The following is a 25,674-nucleotide window of genomic DNA, read 5'->3' as shown; positions in this document are numbered from 1 at the left end:
AGAAAACCATTTGTTCTAAGCAAATATGACTAACTTTTATACTGTTTACCTACTAGTTTTGAAGTTATTTCATGGAAATTCTTCCGAATAAAAAAAGCTCCCTTGAGCTAATTTAACAAATACTAGAAACTAAATCTGAAAGTACCTCCTGGGTCAGCTAAGGCAAGATTTATAAGAAGATTTAAACAGATAAATGATTCAATTTATTAAGTTGTAAGGGACAGAAACCTGTTTGAATACAGACCTATACTCACCAAGGGCAATGATGATCCATCTTCAAAATACATCTAAAAAAACACACACACAAAACTTAACACCATAAAATTTTAGCCCCATTAAAGTATAAAAAGCAAATATAAAAGTCATAGAAAAAAGAGTTGTGGCAAGTAAAATATCACAAAATTGCTTACTTATCTAAAAGTTGAATAATAGAGAAAGTCTTCAGCTCAAATAAACATGACAGCCAATTTTAATTATGATATAATTATAGAACTTTAAAAATACACACGCTTTAAAATACAAATAAAATACCTCATTTTTTGCAAACAATGCAATATGTTAACACACAAGTATCTTAGGTTAAAGAAAGTGCAAAATGTCAACAGGTTTACAGAAAGTCTGGATGAACCTTTTCCTTTAATATCAATCTTTAAGATAAGGAGCACTGTCCCTGTGATGTAGTAAGAATCTGACAATATCTAATTGTCATGAAGTCAAATGAGCTATCTCTATAAAGATGAAAAAGCGTCACAGAAGCATTTGTTAAACAGAACTAGCCAAGTCTGAGCTGTCAAAACTCGTGTACTTGACTCCCATCCATGTGAATCTGGAGGGACAATTAAGTGAGTGTGGCCCTAGCCACACTCACATTAATGCAAGTGATTATACTGGTTCTATTTCCTAAATAAAGCTCTCAGAAGCACAATTAAAGAAATGATCTGGAAAACAGTGAGGAAAGAAACATTATTAATTAAGAGGAACACCACATGTAGACATTTCAGAAGTAAAAGGTTTTCTTACTTGTCACAGACAGAACAGTGATGGCAGCGGTCTGGTTTTATGAGTTGGCATCTATCACAATATCGGATTGCTAGGGACAAAAAGTTCCACTTAGTCTTAGATTTAACACCGAATTGAATATACAATTAAACAGCTCTTATCATCTATCCAAATTTAACTTCTAAAAAGCATAGTGAATTTGAATTTGGTAAAAATGAGATGTTGTCTTGTGTAAATACAAAAATAGCATGAGTTGCTTATAGCCCCAGTTTTCTTTCTTTCTTTTATTCTTTCCTTATTCCTTGCTCCCTCCCTCCCTTCCTCCCTCTCTTCCTACCTTTCTTTTAAAAGTAATTTCTACACCCAATGTGGGGCATGAACTCACGACCCCGAGATCAAGAATTGCACTGTCCACCGACTAAGCCAGTCAGCTGCCCCCGGCCTCAGTTTTCAAAAGAGATTTCTCAAGAATACAGAATCTTTGGGGGGAATTTTTCTAAGACTTTCACAATTGCTAGTAATGATAGGAAAGCTCACAAAGCGTGCAAAAATATGTCCATTTCTATCAAAGTAAACAGAGTGCATACCACAGGTAAATCAACTTATTTCCTGTTCCCCACCAGGATAAGTACGAGAGGATACAACCACATTTTAGTTTTATGAGAAACACATTTTAGAAATATGTGAATAAACTCTATTAATTGTTCAAATTGTTCACTGTTGTGAGATATAAGATTAGAAGTGAGTACTAGAAGAAGTACTTCCAATTCAGAATTTTAATTCTTGTAATAGAAGTCCTGATCCTTTCTTCTCTAATATACACATATCAAAGACAATGATGGATGTCTGATCTGGATATGCTATTTCAGTACACAGACATCTTACAAGATGCAAGCAGTCTACCAAAATTACAGGAAGACAGTTATTAAGTGGGTCACAGGATCAGTAAAACCAAATTAATGCATTTAAAATTTGGAAAAAGTCCTTGCAACAAATAATTACCACTGTTATATTAGTTAATGTGATCTCTGAAACAGGAAACAGTTGCTATAAACTAAGATTAAGATGAGGTTTTTTTCTTCTTTATTATTATTATTATTTTTCAATGTTCATTTATTTTTTGAGAGAGAGAGAGAGAGAGAGAGAGAGAGCTCAAGCGGGGAGGGGAAGAGAGAGAGGGAGACACAGAATCTGAAGCAGGCTCCAGGCTCCGAGCTGTCAGCACAGAGCCCGATGCGGGGCTCGAACCCACGATCTGTGAGATCATGACCTGAGCTGAAGTTGAATGCTTAACTGACTAAGCCACCCAGGCGCCCCAGATGAGGTTTTTTCAACAAGGCCTATTTGGAATTGTTTTCAATACTGAAATAAGTTCTCAGTCATCCCCTTACAACTCTCTTTTTTTCAGACACCACAGAGATTAATGGCATGGCAGCCTCATCTCCTAAATGAACAAGTCTCACAGCAACATACTAGGGAAAGCTACACAGTATCACTGGCTCATGCAAAGCATTACAGTGGAAGGCAGTATTATCCAGCAGAAATATAATGTGAGCCACATGTATATTTTTAGATTCTCTGGGAGCTATGTTAAAAGACATAAAAATATGGGGCGCCTGGGTGGCTCAGCTGGGTGAGCGTCCAACTCTTGATTTCAGCTCAGGTCATGATCCCAGTGTCGTGGGATCAAGCCCCGCATCGGGCTCCATGCTGAGTATGGAGCCTGCTTGAGATTCTCTCTTTCTCTCCCTATGCGCCTCTGCCTGGCTCTCACTATCTCTCTAACCTCTCTAAAATTTTACAAAGACATAAAAAGAAACAGGGAAATTAATTCTAATAAAATATATTATTTTACCTAACATATCAAAAATATTATTTCAACATATAATTAATACACAAATTTAATCACATATTTTACATTTTTTAATGCCAAGTTTATATGTTTTAAAGTATGCTGGGGGGGGGACAAAACTCTCAAATCAAAGTGGGTAAATAATTCATAGGAAATCAAAACAATGTAGAAATAAGATTTTTGTTTATAGTCTTTCATAAACATAAATTTAGTCTTTAAATTAAAAAAAACCCCACAATCCCATTTAAAATTGCACCAAAAATAATAAGATACCTAGGAACAAACCTAACCAAAGAGGTGAAAGACCCATATTCTGAAAACTATGAAACACTGATTAAAGAAACTGATGATGACACAAAGAAATGGAAAGACATTCCAGGCTCATGGATTAGAACAAACACTATTAAAATACCTATACTACCCCATGCAATCTACACACCCAATGCAATCCCTATCAAAATACCAAGAGCATTTTTCACAGAACTAGAACAAACAATCCTAAAATGTGTATGGAACCACAAAAGACACCAAATAGCCAAAACAAAGCTGGAGGCACCACAATTTCGGACTTCACATTTACATTACAAAGATGTGGTGATCAAAACAGTATGGTATCAGCACAAAAATACACACAGATCAATAGAATAGAATGGAAAACCCACAATTATTTGATCAATTAATTTATGACAAAGGATGCAAAAAATATGCAAGGGGAAAAAGACAGTCTCTTTAACAAATGGTGTTGGGAAAAGTGGACAGCTACGTGCAAAAGAATGCAAATGGACCACTTTCTTATACCATACACAAAAATAAATTCAAAATATATCAAAGATCTAAATGTGAGAACTGAAACCATAAAAATCCTAGAAGAGAGCATAGGCAGTGATTTCTCTGACATCAGCCATAGCATTTTTTTTCTAGATAGGTCCTCTGAGGCAAGAGAAACAAAGGCAAAAATAAACTATTGGGATGACATCAAAATAAAAAGTTTCTGCACAGCAAAGGAAACAATCAGCAAAACTAAGAAGCAATCTATGGAATGGGAGAAGATATTTGCAAATGGCATATCCAGTAAAGGGTTAGTATTCAAATTATACAAATCAACACCCAAAAAACAAATAATCCAAATTAAAAATGGGCAAAAGACATGTTTCCAAAGAAGACATTCTGACAGTCAACAGACACATAAAAAGATGCTCATCATCACTTACCATCAGGGAAATGCAAATCAAATTACAATGAGATATCACCTCACACCTGTCAGAATGGCTAAAATCAGCAACACAAGAAACAACAGGAGTTGGTGAGGATGTGGAGAAAAAGGAACCCTCTTGCACTGTTGGTGGGAATGCAAACTGGTGCAGCTACTGTGGAAAACAGTATGGAGGTTCCTCAAAAAGTCAAAAATAGAACTACCCCTACCATCCAGCAATCTCACTACTATTTACCCAAAGAATACAAAAACACTAATTCAAAGGGATACATGCACCCCTATGTTTACAGCAGCATTATTTACAATAGCCAAGATCTGCAAGCAGCCCAAGTGTCCGTCACTGATGAATGGATAAAGAAGATGTGGTACATATATGCAATGGGATATTATTCAGCCATAAAAAAGAATGAAATATTGCCCTTTGCAATGACATGGATGGAGCTAGAGAGTATAATGCTAAGTGAAATAAATCAGTCAGAGAAAGACAAATACCATACAATTTCACTCACATGCGGAATTCAAGAAACAAAACAAATGAGCAAAGGGGAAAAAAGAGACAAAGACAAACCAAGAAACAGACTCTACTATAGGGAACAAACTAATGTTTACCAGAGCGGGGGGGGGGGGGGGGGTGTTAACCAGCAATGGGGATTAAGGAAGGCACTTGCCATGATGAGCACCAGGTGATTCTTAAAATAAAAACTTAAAAAAAAAATTCCATGTGCTACATTACATTCAACCAAAATTATCCTGCTATAATTTAAAATGAACTATCTGATTATCATTTAAAAACTGTTAACAGTCAGGAAGAATTTTAACTGTCTTGTTTGAATTTTTTCAGTTTATTCTTATATTACTTTACTTATGTAATTTAAAACCTTTTTGGGTAATGTTGAAAAACAATGTTATCAACATCTGTGTGCAAAAAGATAAGCTCCATCACCTCTAGGTGTTACCTTCTTACGTCAAAATCTACAAAAAAAAAAATTTGTAGGAAAAGATCAAGGGCAAGAGAGAGCTGAAAAAGCAAAGAGTCCTCACTTAATAAGCATAGAAAAATATCTACAATAAAGTTTGGTGATCCCTGTAAGAAAACAGAAGATGGTGGGATCAGAAGAAAACACAGAACAAACAGGTGACATGAACAGTCCTGTTAATACCCTGCTTTACTACGCCCCACATTCCAGTCTGTATGTAGGTGAATTTTTCTCTGTGTAGGGCAGCTTAATCTAGGCAGCTGGCCTTTTTCTCTCTGGGGTTTGGAGGAAGTACTATGGATTTAGAAGGGATACTAAACTCCTTAATTATATTACTATCACTTTCTTCAATTCTCTCTGAAATACAAAGTGCATGAACACTGCATCTTTCAGGTGCTTTAGTCAATTTCTCAGGGGGAAGACAGAAGTTATCCAAAGAACCCAAGGGTCTTTGCTGGGGGTGAGGAAGGAAGGACCCCCCCCCCCCCTCACATCCTGCCCTGGTGGTAGTGTGGTGGCTCCTCTGAACATCCATTCCACATTGTGTTTTCCTTTACATTCTATACATTCCAGAGGGGGATCAATCACACTGACATAATCTATTTATTATACTTAGCATAATTTAACTTAGTCAGTGACTCTAGTCAGTTAATATTGATTTTAGCAGGCATCCCAAATTTTTGCACTGAAAATATAAACAAAGATTACATTAGGAGATCCAGATTGTATTCTGCACTGTCACAAATTTAAGAACCGTAAGTTCATCTCAGGATAAAGGTATCCAATACTTCAGAGGGATAAGAGCCTTAACATTATATAAACAACACAAGGAGATGACTTATAAATCCAAAGTGTAGTTATTACTAATGGAAATTAATACTTTGTTAAAGTAGGACCTATGCTTCCTCCCTTTCTCTTGACCCACTGTTTCAAGGGGTACCGTAGAAAGCACTGACCTAGGAATGTGGAGACTAGATTTTTGCACCCTAAACTGTCACTGTCATTAACCAGTTTTGGAAACTGGTGCAGTAATCTATTTTTAGAGGGCTTAAATTGAGTATTTGCTTAGGCTTATGTCATGTCAATATACATAAACATACATAAGCACATCTCAGTGGAACAGAACCAGTGGCATTAATATTAAACCAAAGAATTACCACTTGCCCAGGGAAAACAAACAGAAAAAAATTGCAAGACTTTGACTTAGACTTAGTTATGATTCTCAGGTGAGTTAGAAACAAACATAAATAATATAAAAATATTGATGAGATGGTTTTCATTCTCGTTTTCATACTAAGCCTCTGAAACCAGTTGTGTATTTTATGCCTAAAGCACAACTCAATTTGGAGGGGTCACATTTTTTGTAAAGTTTATTTATTTATTTTGAGAAAGAGAGAGAGCATAAGTGGGGGAGGAACAGAGAGAGAGAGGGAGAGAGAGAATCCCAAGCTGCTCCGTGCTCTCAGTGCAGAGCCTGACTCAGGGCTCCATCTCATGACCCTGAGATCATGACCTGACCTAAAATTAACAGTCAGAAGCTTAACCGATTGAGCCACCCAGATGCCCCAGGAGTTGCCACATTTTAAGGGCTCGACAGCCATATGGGGCTAGTGGCTACCAAAGTGGGTGGCACAGGCCTACAGTCACAAAATTTCTAGGTGAGTCTTGGTGGGCAAGTATCAATAGTCATGTATGTCCATTTTTAAGACAATTCTTTAATCAGATCACTACTAAACTACCTAAAAGATCTGACCCAGGTAAATGAGATTTATTAACTGAAATGCATTTGTTATAGCAGCACTATCAACAATCGCCAAAGTATGGAAAGAGCCCAAATGTCCATCGATGGATGAATGGATAAAGAAGATGTGGTATATATAAATGGAGTTATTACTCGGCAATCAAAAAGAATGAAATCTTGCAACTACGAATGAAATTTGCAACTACGTGGATGGAACTGGAGGGTATTATGCTAAGTGAAATTAGAGAAAGACAAAAATCATATGACTTCACTCATATGAGGACTTTAAGAGAAAAAACAGATGAATACAAGGGAAGGGAAACAAAAATAATATAAAAACAGGGAGGGGGACAAAACAGAAGAGACTCCTAAGTATGGAAAACAAACTGAGGGTTACTAGAGGGGTTGTGGGAGGGGGGATGGACTAAATGGGTAAGGGGCACCAAGGAATCTACTCCTGAAATCATTGTTGCACTATATGCTAACTAATTTGGATGTACATTTAAAAAAATAAAAAAGAAAATTTAAAAAAAGAAAAGAAAATTACCATATATTTTAAATATAAAGAAATTGTATCAATCCCTTAAGTTTTATTTACTTTATACAATTACTTCTTTACATTTATGTATAATTGTCAATGTTATGTTCATTATAGATATTGCTCCCTTAAATTAAATAATAGGAAAAGTCTATAATTAAAACTTTAAAAAAATTAGGGGTGCCTGGGTGGCTCAGTCAGTTAAGTATCTGACACTTTACAGCGGCTCAGGTCATGATCTCGTGGTTTGTGAGTTCAAGCTCTGGGTCAGGCTCTGTGCTGACAACACAGAGCCTGCTTGGGATTCTCTCTCTCCCTCTCTCTCTGCACCTTTCCTGCTCATGTGCATCAAAATAAAAAAACATTAAAAAAAAATCTTTAGTCCATTAAGCGTCCAACTTCAGCTCAGGTCATGACCTTGGGCTCTGTGCTGACAGCTCGGAGCCTGGAGCCTGCTTCAGATTCTGTGTCTCCCTCTCTCTCTGCCCCCCTCCCACTCACCCTCTCTCTTTCTCTCTCTCAAAAATAAGCATTAAAATTTTTTTTTAAATTTAAAAAATAAATCCAACTACAAATTAGTACTTCAGCAGTTCTAACATCTCCACTGAGTCCCAACTAAGTGACTAGAGAAGTCACGAGGGAAGTGAGGTCCGTGCTGATGTGTTTGAGATCTTTGTGCCACACACCGTTACTCACGTGTCTGTTTTATAGAATCGTATAGGAAAGACTGAATAACTACCCAAGACATAACACAATCTATTTCAATGAGTGTTCGACAATTTCAAGTATATAAATACGCTGAGGGTCACCACAAGAATCGTGCCAAAGCACTCATTATCATGTACCTCCAGACATGGTCCTGGTATAGATGGGGAGATCTTTGGCAGCTCGCCGAAGAACTTCCTGATGGGCTTCTCCTCTTGGCTCTCTCTCCAACAATTCTTTCTCCGCATAAGAGAGATGGAACTGTGGAAACAATTTACATTTCAGTCAATGTTCTCAAGAAATTCCATATTGGTCCGAAAAGTTATTTATAAAATAGTAATCAGATCTATTATATATACTGAGAGTGATAACAGAGTTTGAATCTGGGCATGTCTGTTAATCTAGTGGATCATTAGTTGATGCATCTAGAAAAAGGGAATAATAATACCTACATCCTCAGATGTTCACGAAACTCAAGAGGAATAAAGTATGTAAAATTGTCTTATAGAGTTCCACTCCACCATTAGTTATACTAATAAATGAAGTGACAAAATAAACAAATTTGGCTCATTGGGTAAGTTTTTCAAGCAGATATTATTAGGAATAAAAATAGAAACAAAACTATCAAGCATTTTTTTCTTATCTAAGTGAATTTTAACTTGAGGATAATCATGACATGAATTTCCTAGCACTCAAAAGAACTAATCATTAATTTTACTTCTTACACTGCCAATTTGGCCCACCCAATTAAAAAAATCCTTATTTGAGAAAAATCAAATTTGTTTGGGCTATACACACACAAAGAAAACCCCAATCTCACACACACACACACACACACACACACACACACACACACACACAAAACCAGTTGTAGAAGTCTATAAAGGTTTAAATGTGTTCCAGGAGACATGTACAAGGATATTCATAGCATCGTGGTTTGAAATGTAAAAAATTAAACCCAATCCAATTGTCCATCAAAAGGATAATGGATAAATAAGTTGGAGTATGATATATCCACATAACTGAATCCTATGATGCACTGCATAATTAATGAACTTGAGCTGTGTTCAGCTGTGTTCAGCTCAACAGAGAATCTCAACATACTGTTGGACAACAAATCATTTTATAGCACGTAGTATGATTCCATTCATACAAAGTTTTTAAAACCAGAAAGCTATACACTATCCACATATACATACACATATATATGAATTATAAAGAAAAACAAGAGAATAACTAACACAAAACTTCAAGACAGTAGCTACTTCTTGAGGAATGCAGGGAAATACAATGCGGAAGAGTACACAAGACATGCTGAAAATATAAATGTTTTTTCTGATACTTGGGTGACTGTTTAGGTCTTTTCATTTTTCTATTCTTTATTTTGTTGTTGTTATTATTATTATTATTATTATTATTATTATTATTAGAGAGAATGTGCCAGTGTGAGCAGGGAAGGGGAAGAGGGAGGGAGAGAATCTTCAGCAGGCTCCACGCTCAGTGCACAACCTGAAGTGGGGTTCAGTCCCATTAGCCTGGGATCATGACCTGAGCTGAAATCAAGAGTCAGATGATCAACCAAATGAGCCACCCAGGCGCCCCTTATTATTCTTTAAACTATGCATTACAAATGCTTCTTCTGTATGTAGGCCATGTTTTTCAATTTTTTTTCTAAGTTTTAAAAGTAATCTAAGTAGGTCAATGAAGGAAAGAAAAACAATTTGTTGAAAATGAGGTGATGATATTTGAGCCTAATTCTTTGTCTTTGGAGAAATAAAAGTATCTGTTTAGAGGTTGACAATTCCAACGAGGTTATTTTAAAAAGAAAAATAAATCTCCAGCTTCCAAATGTAAATAAATTTTGGGGCACCCGGATGGCTCATTCGGTTCAGTGCCAGACTTCAGCTCAGGTCATGATCTCATGGTTTGTGAGTTTGAGCCCCGCATCAGGCTCTGTGCTGATGGCTCAGAGCCTGGAGCCTGCTTTAGATTCTCTGCCCCTCTCCTGCTCGTTCTCTGTCTTCCTCTCTCTCAAAAAATGAATACACATTAAAAGAAAAAATGTAAATAAGTTTTAAGGTACCATAAGATTCCCATATGCATGACACATAGTTAAATATAACTGTAAAATTTCAGCCCCATTAAGGTAAAGAAACTAAACAGAAGTTTTCCGTAAGTAGAAATGTACATAATACAAATTATTCTAAATTAGCATATTAAATTTACTGGCATTAAATTAGTAGATAGGTTATAGTTACGTCTTTAAGAGTTTCTAAGGTAATTTAGAAAAGTATTCTCTACGTTAAATATTCCTCCTGTTATGAATTCACAGCATTTACTTACCTCTCAATTCATTTCATAGTTTTTCAAATTACACTTCAACCAGTCCTTTCTCAAATGAATACAAATAACAAATAAATGAAGGTCACATTTGTGAAGGCATAGTGTGTTCTTTCTATCAGTTGCTCTCCACTTGCTTGCTACCTTAAATCTTAGTTTAAAAACCTGAAACATATTCACACAAGTATTCTGATTGGTTGAATATATAAATGAGGGTGGTGAGTGGCCGTGAGCAGTGTCATTTCCAGCCTGGCAAAGAAGGATGCTGCAGACTGATCCCAGAGGCTGGGGCAGGAGAAAGAGCAGATTAAATATCTTGGAATCAAAAAAAGTTTGGGAACTACATTTCCAGGAGGTAGACGACTATCTCCCAATTGGATAATAGATTCCTAGAATTCATTCCATTGTTTCAAAGTTACTCTAAAAAAGAACTTTGATAGAAGGCTGATACAATGAGAATATTGTAACTCTTCAGGTCGTATTTAAATACAAGAGCTGACAAAGAAAAATTCAAATTGTTTACTGATCGATCATATGCGGTTGTATTGGTTTATCAGGGGATTTGCCAGATTTTCTGACTTATTTAATAATTCCAATATATTTATTTAATGGTTCAACAGTGTGCATCATGCACCCGTTGATATTATCTTAACATTTAAAATGTTCTGTTCATTGTTTTGAAAGAAAAGAAAAATGGTCTCAATAGAACTACGCATCTTGTTTGGAAACATTTAATTGGTATAAAGGGTATAACATCCAATGATGTCATAATGCTGTAACAGTCAAGAAAAAGAAAGGGTCATTGTAAAAGTGTCTATTAACTTGCACACGCAGATTCCTCTCTCTAGAATGCTAATCCTCGCACTGTATAGATGGCTCCTTCTCACTTTGCAGATTTTAGCTTAAATGCCATCTTCTCAAAGAACTTCCAAGATTCCTTTACTAGGGTAGGTACCCTGAAAATTCTGTCCCTTCCCCCTGTCATACTCTTCTCTAGGTCCATACAGTCCTTCTTTGTATTATGCACCACAATTTAAAATTATTTTGTTTGTTCACTGGTCCTTTGTCTAACTCTCCCACAAACATGTAATCCCACACGGGCAGGGATCAAGTCCTAGCACAGATTCAGCATTCTCTTAGGATTGTGAAATGGACAAAGGAACACGTATCAGTAGGTCTGGGTCAGATCACTGACTATCAAGGAAAAACTTGTTTTGTTTTTTTTTAATTTTTAAAAATTGTTTTTATTTATTTTTGAGAGAGAAAGGGACAGAGCGTGAGTGGGGTAGGGGCAGGGAGAGAGAGGGAGACACCGAATCTGAAACAGGCTCCAGGTTCTGAGCTGTCAGCACAGAGCCCAACACGGGGCTTGAACTCGGGAATGACGAGATCATGACCAGAGCTGAAGTCGGATGCTTAACTGACTGAGCCACCCAGGCGCTCCAGGAAAAACTTATTTTATATCTCAGTCCCCAACATTCCATTCTCAGAATCCCACCATTTAGGCAGATATATCTCTCCTCTGTGTTTCTAAAATTAATTTAAAACCTAGCACTGAAAATCAGTTTAGTAAAGACTTAATAATAGTCAAAAGGATTAACCCATCAACATTTTACCACATTTTCTTATGGAGTTATTGATCCTTTTTACCTTAGAGGAAAATTCCAGTCAGTGACAGAACTGAAAGACTCTTTAGTATGTTTAATGCTTTTATTAATAAGTAAACAACACATTGCATCAGGTCCAGAAAACCAAATGCAGGTTGGCAGAATTCTTACTCGTGTCATATGGATTCCAAATATCTAATTCTACTTTGGAATGCACCAAATACAGAGTCCTTTCCCCTAGAACACTTTTTATTTTTTAGAATTTATTTTTAAGTAATCTCTATTCCCAACGTGGGGCTCAAACTCACAACCCAGAGATCAAGAGTCACATGCTGTTCCCACTGAGCCAGCCAGGTGCCCCTCCCCCAGAACACTTGTACGTGCACAGGTATGTCGCAGATTTGAAGAAAGATGACGTTTGTTGACAGCTGATGGAATGAAGATCTCCCAGGGTGGAACAGATAACATCACTGACCTGCCACCAACCTGAAGGGTATGGCAGTCCTCTGATCAGTTAATGCACGCTGTTTTGTTTGGTTTAAATAGTTTTATCCATTTTAAAACATTTTAGATTTATAGAAAGTTTGAAAAACTATGATACAGTTCCCATATAGCTTCTCACCCAATTGTCCACGTCATTGACATCATATATTAGTACATCAATGAATCGACACTGATACATTATTAACTTAAGCCTATAGTTGATTCAGATTTCCTTAGGTTTTACTGAATATCTTTTTCTGTTTCAGGATCTCATCCAGAATACCACAGTCCAGGTTAAAGAAGAGTATGATTTTTAAAGGATATACAAATTAACAAAAACGTGAAATCTAATAACCAATAGAAAACTCATGGAATGCATTTCCTTTCTTGCTAGCTATTTTTCACTTAGGACAAAAATGAACATGTAATCTCACCAGTATCTAAAATGTACAAATTGAAACATAGAATTTAAATGACGACCAATAGCTTTCTCAATGACAACAGGCAATGCCAAAGGTCTGATTGAACTGGTGGCACTTTACGTTGCTACCATTCTTTTTTCAAACAATGTGGCAAGTAACTTAAATTCCCTTGGTCTAGGCATGTGACTTTTGAGAATTTATATTAAGGAAATAATCCAAAATATAGGTAAAACGTGTATACACAATATGGGTAACCATGTTAACAAAATTATTTATAATATGAAAAGTTGGGATCAGCCTAAAATTCCAAGCTGGGATGTGACAGAGTAAACTTTTACACATTTCAGTGAGAATATTATGCCATGATTAAAAATCACAATAAACCAATGATGGACAATTATGTGGGGGGAAAAAACTGGAATCTGTGCACGCTGAATACAAGTAGGAAAAATAACTTGAAGGAAATTCAGCCTGTAAATTGGGTAGATTAGCATGATTTTTTTCCCTTCTCTTTTTGTCCAGTCTCCATTTTCACAATGTATGGTTTTCTTACCTTTATGGGAGAAAATCTTATAAATTGAAAAATGATTAGCAATTTAACAATCCTGTTATATAAAAAGGTAAATTTTAGTTCCAGATTTCTCCTGATTCTCTCAAAAGTAACAAGAAAATATTAACATGATTTTACTACCTCTTCCCCTGCTATTTTAGTCCCATTTTTTCAAAGATTTTTAGCAGCTGAGAGCACTCTATTGTCAATTTAAGCCGAGGACCCCGAATTTTACAAGTGGGAGGGTCTCTGGCTGCTGGTCAATTAAAAGATTAGGGCGAGAGCTTCCACTTTATTAATGGAATAACTCAAGATTCTTCGCCAGCAAGCGAGGGCTCTTTCTTTCATAAAACAGTGGTCTCCAAACTCTTCTGATCATGGACCCATCAGTAAAACAATCATTTGAGACTGACATGCATTTTTATTTGTATTAGCTAAAAAATATATTATATATTAAACCTTATATGTGAAACTTTATATGCATTTATATATATTTTATACTTTATATATATTTCTATGCCTTCTATTGTAACTTTAAAAAAAAGGAAACATTAAAAGAATAATATGTAAATGGAAGTGCTGCTATTTTTTCTCCATGTGCCAAGCGATATCCTGGCTACACCCACCCACTGTGGTGTCCACTCTCCATGCTAGAGCGTGGTATACTGCCAAGAGTGTGGGCTTGATGGTCAGAAGAACTTGGCTTTAGGGGCGCCTGGGTGGCTCAGTGGATTGAGCAGTTGAGCCTCCGACTTCAGCTCAGGTCCTGATCTCACGGTTCCTGAGTTCAAGCCCCGCCCTGCGTCAGGCTCTCTGATGGCAGCTCAGAGCCCGGAGCCTGCTTCGGATTCTGGGTCTCCCTCTCTCTCTGTCCCTCCCCTGCTCACACTCTGTCTCTGTCACTCTCAAAAATAAACAGATGTTGGGGCGCCTGGGTGGCGCAGTCGGTTAAGCGTCCGACTTCAGCCAGGTCACGATCTCGCGCTCCGTGAGTTCGAGCCCCGCGTCAGGCTCTGGGCTGATGGCTCAGAGCCTGGAGCCTGTTTCCGATTCTGTGTCTCCCTCTCTCTCTGCCCCTCCCCCGTTCATGCTGTGTCTCTCTCTGTCCCAAAAATAAAAATAAACGTTGAAAAAAAAAAAAAATAAACAGATGTTAAAAATATTAAAAAAAAAAAGAAAGAAAGAAAAAGGGGAACTTTGCTTTGAATGTTAGCTCTGTCACATGCTAGTTCTTGATGCCCTGGAGTAATTAGCTAATGTTCAGAACCTACTGCTCCATTTGTAAAATGGTAATAAATAGTATCTATGTCACACAGTTGTAGGACTTGAATAAAGTGTATGTTTTTTTTGTGGAAAAATCATCCAACAAATCGTGGGACAGCTGTAAATTCACTGTCCTCAATCTCGACTGCTCCTTCAATACTGTGACATTTCTTTTCTTTTTTTTATAAATTTTTTTACCTTTATTTATTTTTGATAGACAGAGAAAGACAGAGCACTAGTCAGGGAGGGATAGAGAGAGAGAGAGACACAGAATCCGAAGCAGGCTCCAGGCTCTGAGCTGTCAGCGCAGAGCCCGACGTGGGGCTCGAACTCACAAACCGTGAGATCATGACCTGAGCTGAAGTCAGATGCTTAACTGACTGAGCCACTCAGCCACCCCTTATTTATTTTATTTTATTTTATTTTATTTTATTTTATTTTATTTTATTTTATTTTATTTTATTTTATTTTTTTAATACTGTGACATTTCTTCCGTGTTTCATCATTTTATTTTCCTCACTCTCTCCAACCACTATTTCAAACCTCTGCTTTCCCACACCTCAATTAACCTACCTCCCTCTCATTCTTAGCTGATGATCTCGCATACAATTTTTTTTAATGTTTATTCCTTTTTGAGACAGACAGAGCATGAGCAGGGGAGGGGCAGAGAGAGAGGGAGACACAGAATCCGAAACAGGCTCCAGGCTCTGAGCTGTCAGCAGAGAGCCCGACACGGAGCTCGAACCCACGAACTGTGAGATCATGACCTGAGCTGAAGTCGGACGCTTAACTGACTAAGCCACCCAGGTGCCCCAATCTCACATATAATTTTAGGGAGAAATTAGAAGGTACTTCAACTTCCACCAAGGCTATAAACACAACCTGCATCTCTACACATAACTACTTGTCTATATCAAATCATTTAGCAAATATTTATTGAATACCTTTAATGGGTCAGACACTGCTCTAGGTATTGGTGATGGGTCAGTGAACAAAACAGATAAAGTTCATGCCGTTGCAGAGCTTACGTTCTAGGAATGATATAAAATGAATATGGAACGAGTTACAGAATGATATGCTACGGAGAAAAATATAGCAAGGTTAAGGGTTATAGGGCATTCCAGGAATAGTTTACCCATTTTATACGGAGTGATCATGGAAAGCCTCAAAGATAAGGTATCACTGGAGCAGAGACGAAGTAAGTAAGGGACTTGGTCACACAGTTATCTGTGGGAAGAATGTTCCAGGTCAAGAGAAAATAATCAGGTTTTGAGACCCCTGAGGGAAAAAACATGCTTAGCATATTGATGGAACAATATGCAAGGAAACTAATGTGACTAAGGCAGCACTGAAGAAGGTGAGAGAGGTGGTGTGGGGCCAGACCTTGCGCAGCCTTTTAAACTACAGTAGAGAATTATGTTTTTACTGTGAGTGAGCTCGGGTATCAAAGGGATGTGCTAAGCAGAAGAATGATATGATCTGCTTTCTATTTTGAAAGGATCACTGTGGAAACTTGATGAAAATATACAGAAAAAGGAAATTGGTTGAAGGGTTACTGCAACATACAGGCATGGGATGTTGGTGGCGGGGACCAGGGGTGAAAGTAGCAGTTGCGGGGGGGGGGGGGCGGCGGGGAATGAGCTCCCGCGGTGCGTGCGTGCTTTGAGGGTATGCTTACAGACTCTGCTCAACGGGACCGGACGTGGGGTCTGAGAGCAGAGGAGTTGCCGCAGATGCCTCCCAGGGGTTTAAATGGAATTGCCATTACTGAGCTGGGAAAACTTTAAGAACAGGAAGATTCAGAGAGTGGGTGGGAAATCAGAAGTTTGATTCCAGGTACTTTGAATTTAAAATTTCTATTAGATGCCAAACACATAGCTGGAAATGAGTCTGGAATCCAGAAGAAAGGATCAGGCTAAGGATATTGGTTTTGTTTTTTTTTTTTAAGTATTTATTTATTCTTGAGAGAGAGAGGGAGAGACAGAAAATATTAATTTGAAAGCTGTTGCAATGAGATGATACATAAAGTCATAATGTAGATAAATAAGAGAAGTCCAGGGATTGATCTCTGGAACAATCCAATGCTTTAAAGTTCAGGAGATAATGAGAAATCAGCAATGGAGACCAAGATGGAAATGCCACCATGAATAAAAATGGAATTATTTGGATGAGAAAGTAAGTAAAAATATTCTGGAAAGAAAATAATGGCATGGTATATACAGGAAAATACATGTAATTAAAAACCACTAGAATATAAAGTGGGAAGCCAGAAATTTAGACAAGACTCATGTGTTGCCAAACGAGGGAGACTGGCCTCTGGCCTGTGGGACACATAGAATAACTGAATACATAGAAGACATAGAATCGAAGAGTTAAAGTTGATTTTAGACCTCCAGCTTCAGGGTGAAGGATGGATTTTTACAGCGCTCTGGGAAGGGAGTGTAGGCAAGAATGTAAACAGTGAAACCCTATAGGAGACTGCAATGTCTCAAACAAAAGAGATGACTGAGATCCTGAATTAGGGTAATGATGAAAGAAAGAAAGAAAGAAAGAAAGAAAGAAAGAAAGAAAGAAAGAAAGAAAGAAAGAAAGAAAGAAAAGGAAAGAAAGAAAATAAGAGAAACAAAGAAAAGAAAAAGGGGTTGGAACCAAAAAAGAAAAATTAGGAAGTAAAAACATCAGCAGGATTTAGATATTGAGGGAGGGCCAAGGAAGCCAGAGAACTCTGGCAAGGCTGCCAAGCTTCCAGAAAGGTGGAGAGTTGGAAGGCTGAGCTGGATGGCAGTGGCATTAACCAGTAAAAGAAACAGATGAGTCATGGTCTGGGAAGGGAGAAGGGGGTGACTTCAGCTTTTGATGTGCTGCATTTGAAGTGTCAGTGGATTAAGGAGCCATGTTTGGCAGGGAGCTATGTAAGTTTGCAACAGGAGAGGTCAGAGCCGGAAAGAGATTTGGGAATTGTCAATACAGAGGTTATAGATAAAGAACCAGAAAGGATAAGATCATCCAGGACAGGAGTCAGCATTCTCCTTCAAACCTACAACTAAGGCCAGGATGGCAGTAAGAGAGATAATAGGAAAGAAGCAAACATGGCAGGGGGAAGGAAAAAGGGGTAGGAAACAAAAATAGGTAGAGAGTAGAAGAAAAAAAGGCCGTATGTACAGCATTTTAGGCCAACCATACCATTAATTCTGTGCAAATACCTGTGGTTTTATTTTTAATATCCTTTCCCAGGTCATACAGCATTTTTACCAGCCTTCTGACCACAGTTGCATTTCAAACAGATTACTTCCGGGAACAATTTGCAACAATGCCTAGACCTATCTTTTTTTTTTTTTTTTTTAAACCTGGCCAACTAAAACCACAACATTATTGCCGGAACAAAGTTTATTTCAGTTCAACAAACATGTACTGACTAAGTGCCAACAGTATAGAAATAAGTAAGGCATAGTCCTCTGCGCCCAACTTTTAACCAGGGTGAAAGACTTAGAAACAAATACTTAGTCAGAATGATCTTTTCACAATATAAATTTGACCCTATCACTCTACTTAAAATCTTCCGTAGCTGAGACTGCTATTTTTCCCCCAATGTCCACAATTTCCTTCTTCTCACATGGTTAATATGGTTAACATGGCCACTGAGAATAAAGACTAGATTCCTAAACTTCTGTGCAAGTAAATGTGGCCACTAAGTTCTAAACTAAGTGGAAATGGCATCGCAACTTCCAGAAAACATCCTTAAAGGGAAGGACACTTACTTCTACTCCTCTATCCTACTTTCTTTGACCTGCTGTCTGGAAGGTAGACATGATGGCTGGAACTGGATCACCCATCTTAGGCCAAGAGGTGATGTTGGAAACGGAGGATACACAATAAGCTGTGGACTGGCTACAGGCTTTGAATATAGAGAGGATTAGTTACATTGTTATTTTGTTATTATTGTTTCTGGCGGCGAACAGCCAATTAATATACTGTTAGTGTGATAATTATAATATAGCTATGTCCACCTTCAGCTCTATCCATCCATTCATCCACCCTGCTGTCTGACTCTTAAGTAGAAATGGAACACACCACAGAATTAGGATCAGAAATATAATACTAACCCAGTGCAAAAATAACATTTACAAAGTGAAAATTCAAGTATTTACCAACAGACACATTAATGTAAACAAAGCAATATGCTCACTAAGCGCAACATTAACAAAAAGACATAAAGTTCATTCTTCAGACATCAGTATTATTGATTTCCAACTTCAAGATAACTTTACTAATATTTTAACTTACTTCTTTTGAAGGATTCATTGGTAATGTAAAGATAGTTTTCCAATATGACCAGACGAACATTGCAAAAAGTAGATGATAAGCAATCAGGCACACAACTAAAATGAGAAAAACATAATTATCATTAAAATATGCAAATACACATTAAAATCATAGTATTCACAAAAGATCTGCTTGTTCTAAATGAACCAAATTCTTCAATAACTTAATTATTCCATATCCCATGATTAGAAAGCTCTCATCGGCAGACACCCCCAATCTATTAGCCAAATGGTTAGAGAGACCTTTCCTATATTATAAAAGTCAGGCAGCTGTGCCTTCAACTTTAAATAATAAACACAGCATTAAAAAAATGTTAAAACTTCAGGCTTAAAGAACTTCACTGACGAAGAATAGCAAAACCAGTTCCTATTTGAGGAGGTATTTGCTAATTTGGCTCAGGTGTAGCCAATCTGTTGGCACTGATTGTTCTAATAACTATATATTTAAACAGAGACCATCTGGACAAAGAGAGATTTCCTCCAACAGGAGTTCAAGTGTCTTGTTTACCACATGGGACAACTTTTAAGAAAAGTATACTTTGTTCAAGCAATGTACATAAACACACTTTGTATGGTGTGTTAGTTGTGAAATACTGTATTAGGCAAGCACAAAATATTCTGTATGTGGTGATAATGAACAATTCTGGAAAATACACTAATATATAAATAAATTCTATAAGATACAGTTGAATAAAATGTTAGTTTAAAATACAGCATGCTTGGTATTTTAAACTGTATGACAATTTCTTACAGCATGATGATACGCATAGAATCATTTAAAAATTCAGTAATCCAATGAGGCACTTAAATCAGTGTGAAATGGCTGCAGCTAATGATATTTTCCATGAACTATATGGATGACTCAGGAAATGGGATAATACTCTGAGTTGAAACAGGAGATTGTTGATATTCCTGTATTTTGAAGCCACCAAGAATCTTTGGCACAATGGCTACCATTTCAAGGGAGAGGTCTTTGCCAAATGTCTAACAGAGTTCAGTCTGGGGACTGAGAGAAGTCTTTAACCCCACCATGACTCCACATTCTCAAAGTATAATTTATTAATTCCAACCAACTCTACAGGAATACTATTTTTAAAAAACTTTTACAATTTCACATCTAAAACAATAACAAAACATATCTTACCTTGTTCTCCAACGTTTTCCATGGACACTACAGAAATAAGAAGAAAACAGAGATTAGTAGTAGATTACGACATTTACGACAAACAACAGAGCCTGACGGAGACATAGGTCACTTGAGTAGGTTAATAATTTGGCTCCCCTTCAAACCAACATCGTTAAATATTTGTTCAATTTTATTTAGAGGAGAGGTGACTACTGCTGGGGGACAGGGTGGAGAAGGAAGGCTGGTATTGTTGGTATTTCAGCCCTGACGCCACACAGAAAACAACCCATCAGGCGTCTCCTTGTGGGTCTTATTCCTATATCAATTACTTTCTTAGCCTTCCTCCCGAATCAGGGTTCAGATAAAAGCAGTGTTCTCCATGTGAGGACATTTTCAGAGGCATGTATTGTTCTTTACAAGTTGGCAACTGCCTTCAGATAACTCTCCAGGAAGACTAAAATGTTGGATCCATGGCACACGCTCTGGTCAAATTTCTAGAAGTGCAAATTGTTATGCCCAATGGCTAATGGCTCCCTAGTGTACAACGAGAGATGCAGGTAATGTGCCTGAGAGACTGTCATTTTTGAGGGGCTTATAAATACCCCAAGGTAGATGAGGTCGCTAGATTAGGGACCGTTCAGCTGAAATGAGCTGGGACAAGAAACAGTATCTAGAAATAACCTGGGCACTTGTCCTACCTCCTATATTGTGTGCTTGTTTTGTTTCCCATTTGGTCTACCTCCATTTGTACTAAAGTCCATTTTGGAGGTTTTGGCCTATCTCAAAGTTGGAAGTTGTAGCCAGCAAAGATTTGATATTTCCTGGAATTTAATTTCATTGCCTTAAGAAGCACTGGAACCAGAGTGTAATGTTGTGAAAGATTTTTAAGATCATCTGATCCAACAAACATCCTTCCCAAGAGAGCTACTGAATGTTAGTTTAGGGTTTCTAGAGGCAGCAGGAGCCCATGGTTTTGGACTAAGTCCATTCCATTATTGGACTGCTCTAAAGAATGATTACAGCATTATAGTGTGCTGAAATTAGTCTCTTTGTGGCTTCTTCCTATGATATCCAGGCTTCTAACATGTAGCATTAAACAGAAAATCTAAATGACAGACCTTCACGTATTTAAAGTTATTGAGTCTCCATGAAATTTTCTCTTTTAGTCCAAATATTACATGACTTCCAGATCTCTCGCCAACCTTGAGGTGGCTCCTTTAAATACAGTACTTCTTTGATTCTCAATTTCCTTTAACATTTTTTTAATGTTTTTTAAAATTTATTTTGAGAGACAGAGAGAGAGAGAACACACGCATGTGAGCAGGGGAGGGGCAGAGAGACAGGGAGAGAGAGAATCCCAAGCAGGATCTGTGGTGACAGCACAGAGCCAATGCAAGGCTTGATCTCACCAAGTGTGAGATCATGACTTGGGCCGAAATCAAGAGTCAGATGCTTAACCACCTGAGCCACTGAGGTGCCCCTCCTTTAACATTTCTAATGCCCAGAATGGGACAGGCAGACAAGATGGTGACCATGTGAACACCTTCAATATTATCACTATGGGTCACAATTTTAATTTTCACTTCAAAAGTTTATTTGCCTAATTTCATCTTGCATTAGCCTAATTACTTTCTGGTCTGTACCCTACAGTGGTAATATTTTGCTTTAGAGATTTCTAACTTTCCAATATCCCTGGGAATTTAAACCTCTTCGCCAACTAACTGCGGTACAACTAGGCAACAAGGACCCTGACTTGTTGAAAAAGCCTAAGGAATCCCCACACTTTCTTGGCACTGATGGCATACAGGAAGAGGGCAAGTGAGGATGGTAAATCATCATCCGAGTTATCAAAGATGTTCCTGTTTGCCGCGAGCACAATGATGGCCTTCAAGGATTCCATCTTGGAGTCTGGAACCAGCCTAGACACCGCAAGGCTGGCGGACTGGGTCACCAGTTCTGGTTTCCAGATGCCCTGTCCTCCTAGCGCTCCCCTCCCTCATTACTCATTCCTCTAAGAAATGGAATGAGGCGTCCGAGAAAAGGCTGAGTGGTCAGTTATCAGTTCAGAATTACTAAGAGTGAGACTTTCCGTTGCAGTATTATCTTTAAAAAAACTCTTGGGTAGGGGTGCCTGGGTGGCTTGGTCGGTTAAACGTCCAACTTTGGCTCAGGTCATGATCTCTGTGCTGACAGCTCAGAGCCTGGAGCCTGTTTCAGATTCTGTGTCTCCCTCTCTCTCTGCCCCTCCTCTGTTCATGCTCTCTCTCTCTCTCTGTCTCAAAAATAAATAAACGTGGGGCGCCTGGGTGGCGCAGTCGGTTAAGCGTCCGACTTCAGCCAGGTCACGATCTCGCGGTCCGTGAGTTCGAGCCCCGCGTAGGGCTCTGGGCTGATGGCTCAGAGCCTGGAGCCTGTTTCCGAATCTGTGTCTCCCTCTCTCTCTGCCCCTCCCCCGTTCATGCTCTGTCTCTCTCTGTCCCAAAAATAAATAAACGCTGAAAAAAAAAAAATTTTAAAAAAATAAAAATAAAAAAATAAAAAAAAAATAAATAAACGTTAAAAAAAATTAAAAAAAAAAAAAACAACTCTTTGGTAAAAATAAAACGTAAAATCCAGGTTGAAGATTGAGACTATGGGCCAAAGCAATAACCCCTAATACACAAAAGGGTAACAAACTGCTTCTTGATTCAAACCTGGCTTGACTAAACATTCTTAAAAATGTATGCTAAAAAAAAAATGCATACCCTCCCTTACCTCTTTTGCATGCATTATCAAGCAATCATTTAATACAGGGGTCAGTAAACTACAGTCCTGTTCCAAATACAGCCAGCCCCCTATTTCTGCAGACAAGTTTTTACTGGAACACAGACATACCCATTTGCTTACGTGGCTATTTTTGTGTTATAATGGCAGAGTTGGGTAGGTGTGACAGGGACAGTATGGCCGTATTTCCTAAAATATTTACTGTCCAATCCTCTATAGAAAAAGTTTTCCAACCCCTGTATATTAGAATTCTTCAGAGAAACAGAACCAACACCCCTCCCCCCCCCCCCCCCACACACACAGTGAGAGGAAGAAAAGGGACTGACTGAATTTAAGGAACTGGCTCACATGATTATAGGTACTGACAAGTCTGAAATCTGAAGAGCAGGCCGGCAAAGCAGAAAACCCAGGAAAAAGTTAATGCTGCAGTCTTGGGTCCAAGGCAACCTCAAGGCAGAATCTTTCTTCGGGGAACCTCAATCTTTTAAGGTCTTCAACTGATTAGATAAAGTCCACCCACATTATGGAAGGTAATGTGCTTTACTTAAAGTCTATTGATTTAAATGCTAATCACATCTAAAAAATACCTTCATAGAAACATCTAGACTGCTGTTGAACTAAACAACTGGCCATCATAGCCTACCCAGGTTGACACAAAATTCATCATCACACCCTGATGTTATAATTGAGTCTTATTCCAGAAATCTACTAAGAATATATGTGTTGATCTTTTATATCATTTCTCAAGTGGTTACTATTTATTATATGATTATTATTTATTATAAAGCAATAAGTCAGAACTACATATAGCAACATAACTATGTACCTCCTAGAGAGAAACTAATAATAAAATCCCTTTTCATACTCTAAAAACCCAACTACAAATAATCTCATCCAAATTAAATTTACTTATACATCCTTATGATTGTTTAGGATGCTATCAAATCCTATTCTCTAAACAGCTCTAAAAATATTAGAGCAGATTTAGTCTCAATTGACTTAAATTCAATCTTGATTTAAAGCAGGGAATCATGTCAAAGATCATTCTAGTCCTATATTGTCACCAAGTAATTTTTTTTTAAATTGGCTTTGGTGATTATACATTAAGAGTTGGTTATCAAGAAGTATATCTATTGATAAGAAGCAGCCCAGTAAGTTGCTGTCAACTTAAATCTAGTTCGACTTTCAGTCATAAGTACCTCCAAAATCCAAAACTTCAGATACTAAAATACGCCTTCATAGTAGGAAAAAAAAAGTACTTTCCCCCTTAAATTAGCAAAGAACAGTTATGTAATTGTTGCTAGAACAATTTGGTTTTTAGGTACTTTCACTGCAGATGTATGCTGCTGTGATCTATTTCTTAGTCTGAAGTTTATTTGTCTTGCCTTCAAATTCAAACTCTCTTTTATGGAGGAATAACTTACCTACACTGCATATACACAGTAACTTTTCTATATAAATCCACAGCACTATTTCCAAATTCGGTTCGACACAGATACATCTCAGACCCATATATGCAGTCTAATAACGAAGGATGCCAACCAAAACTAAAAATTTGGTTCTAATGAATGAAGTGTAAGAACAACTTTATAGCCAAGCTCTATTTTTTTTTTTTTTTTTTTTTTTTTTTTTTTGGCAGGGGGCAGGGGCGGAGGGAGCTTATCTTTAACTCATTTATTGAAAAACATCCACTAACTACTCTATGCTTATACTATTGGGGATAAAATAGAAAATGTGATTCCATCCCTGTGCTCAAAGAACTTAAAGTTTATGAGATCATTTTAATTGAAAGTTAAAACTAACTGAAAAAACAAGGAAAGTTTTTAAGGCATTGTGAATTAAGTCATCGAAGCAGTTGAAATCAAAAATAGTAGTAGCAATACAAATATGCTTTACTATCTCCTGTCTGAACCAAGTCTCTCCTTTGACCTCATATCTCGGGCTGCTATCCCATTTTTCTGGACTTTTCACAAGAAAACTTATTTAAAAAATTTTTTTTAATGTTATTTATTTTTGAGAGAGAGAGAGAGAATGGGAGAGGGGCAGAGAGAGAATGGGAGAGGGGCAGAGAGAGACGGACACACAATCAGAAGCAGGCCCAGGCTTTGCACTGACAGCAGAGAGATCGACGCGGGGCTCGAACTCACAGACCACAAGATCAGAACCTGAGCTAAAGTCGGACGCTTAACTGACTGAGCCACCCAGGTGCCCCACAAGAAAACTTATGTTAGCGATCATCCCAATGCACTGTCTCTACCCCCTCTAACTTCCTGTTAGTTCCTGAACCAACTCCAGCTGGCTTTTCAGCCCCGTATTCTACTGCTATCACTCCTGTTCAGGTCACCATAGCCCTCCCTTGCTGCTAATTCTCAATACTCAAGTTACTCTAACAGAACTAATTATGCTCTTTTTGTTTGCCAAATTGACAGAGAATTCTCCGACTAAACTGGCCGGTGGGAACCCCTTGACATGGGATCCTTTGTTCCTTCAGCTACTTCCCAAGAAGATCTAGCTCATTGTTCAGATTATTACAGATCAGAATGTGGGTGGTACATGACAGATCATTCCTGTGAATACTAGCGACACTGCTACCAGACCAGCTTAATGACAGACCTAAGAAAATACAGTATTCCGATCAATACTTCCAGCTGAATTCCAACCGCATTCCTTTCTTCCTAACAAATGTGTTCTAATTAATTTCTTTATACCAGATCTACTTACATTTTACGTCTTTATTAAACTGTGTCTTTCCTTTGTTATCCTCAGATGTCAC

At 37.7% G+C, this 25,674-nt stretch overlaps 1 protein-coding gene across 1 annotated transcript in view; it reads right to left on the bottom strand.

Annotated features, from left to right (window-relative positions):
* The window catches only part of ZDHHC2 (zinc finger DHHC-type palmitoyltransferase 2), a 69,407-nt gene that overhangs the window by 25,134 nt on the left and 18,599 nt on the right, over positions 1-25,674 (bottom strand). The window contains exons 2-6 of the mRNA XM_047091956.1: positions 20,157-20,183; positions 18,975-19,069; positions 8,166-8,286; positions 1,021-1,090; positions 255-287 (exon numbers count right to left, since the gene is read on the bottom strand). Of these exons, the coding sequence (XP_046947912.1) occupies positions 255-287; positions 1,021-1,090; positions 8,166-8,286; positions 18,975-19,069; positions 20,157-20,183 (346 nt within the window). The remainder of the gene's footprint in view (positions 1-254; positions 288-1,020; positions 1,091-8,165; positions 8,287-18,974; positions 19,070-20,156; positions 20,184-25,674) is intronic.

The sequence above is a fragment of the Lynx rufus genome, unplaced genomic scaffold (genome assembly GCF_022079265.1).
Source record: "Lynx rufus isolate CCGP_SWC_20201006 ecotype Redwood Valley unplaced genomic scaffold, mLynRuf1.p SCAF_3, whole genome shotgun sequence".
Classification (NCBI taxonomy): Eukaryota; Metazoa; Chordata; class Mammalia; order Carnivora; family Felidae; genus Lynx; species Lynx rufus.
This window is presented reverse-complemented; position numbering and strand designations above follow the sequence as displayed.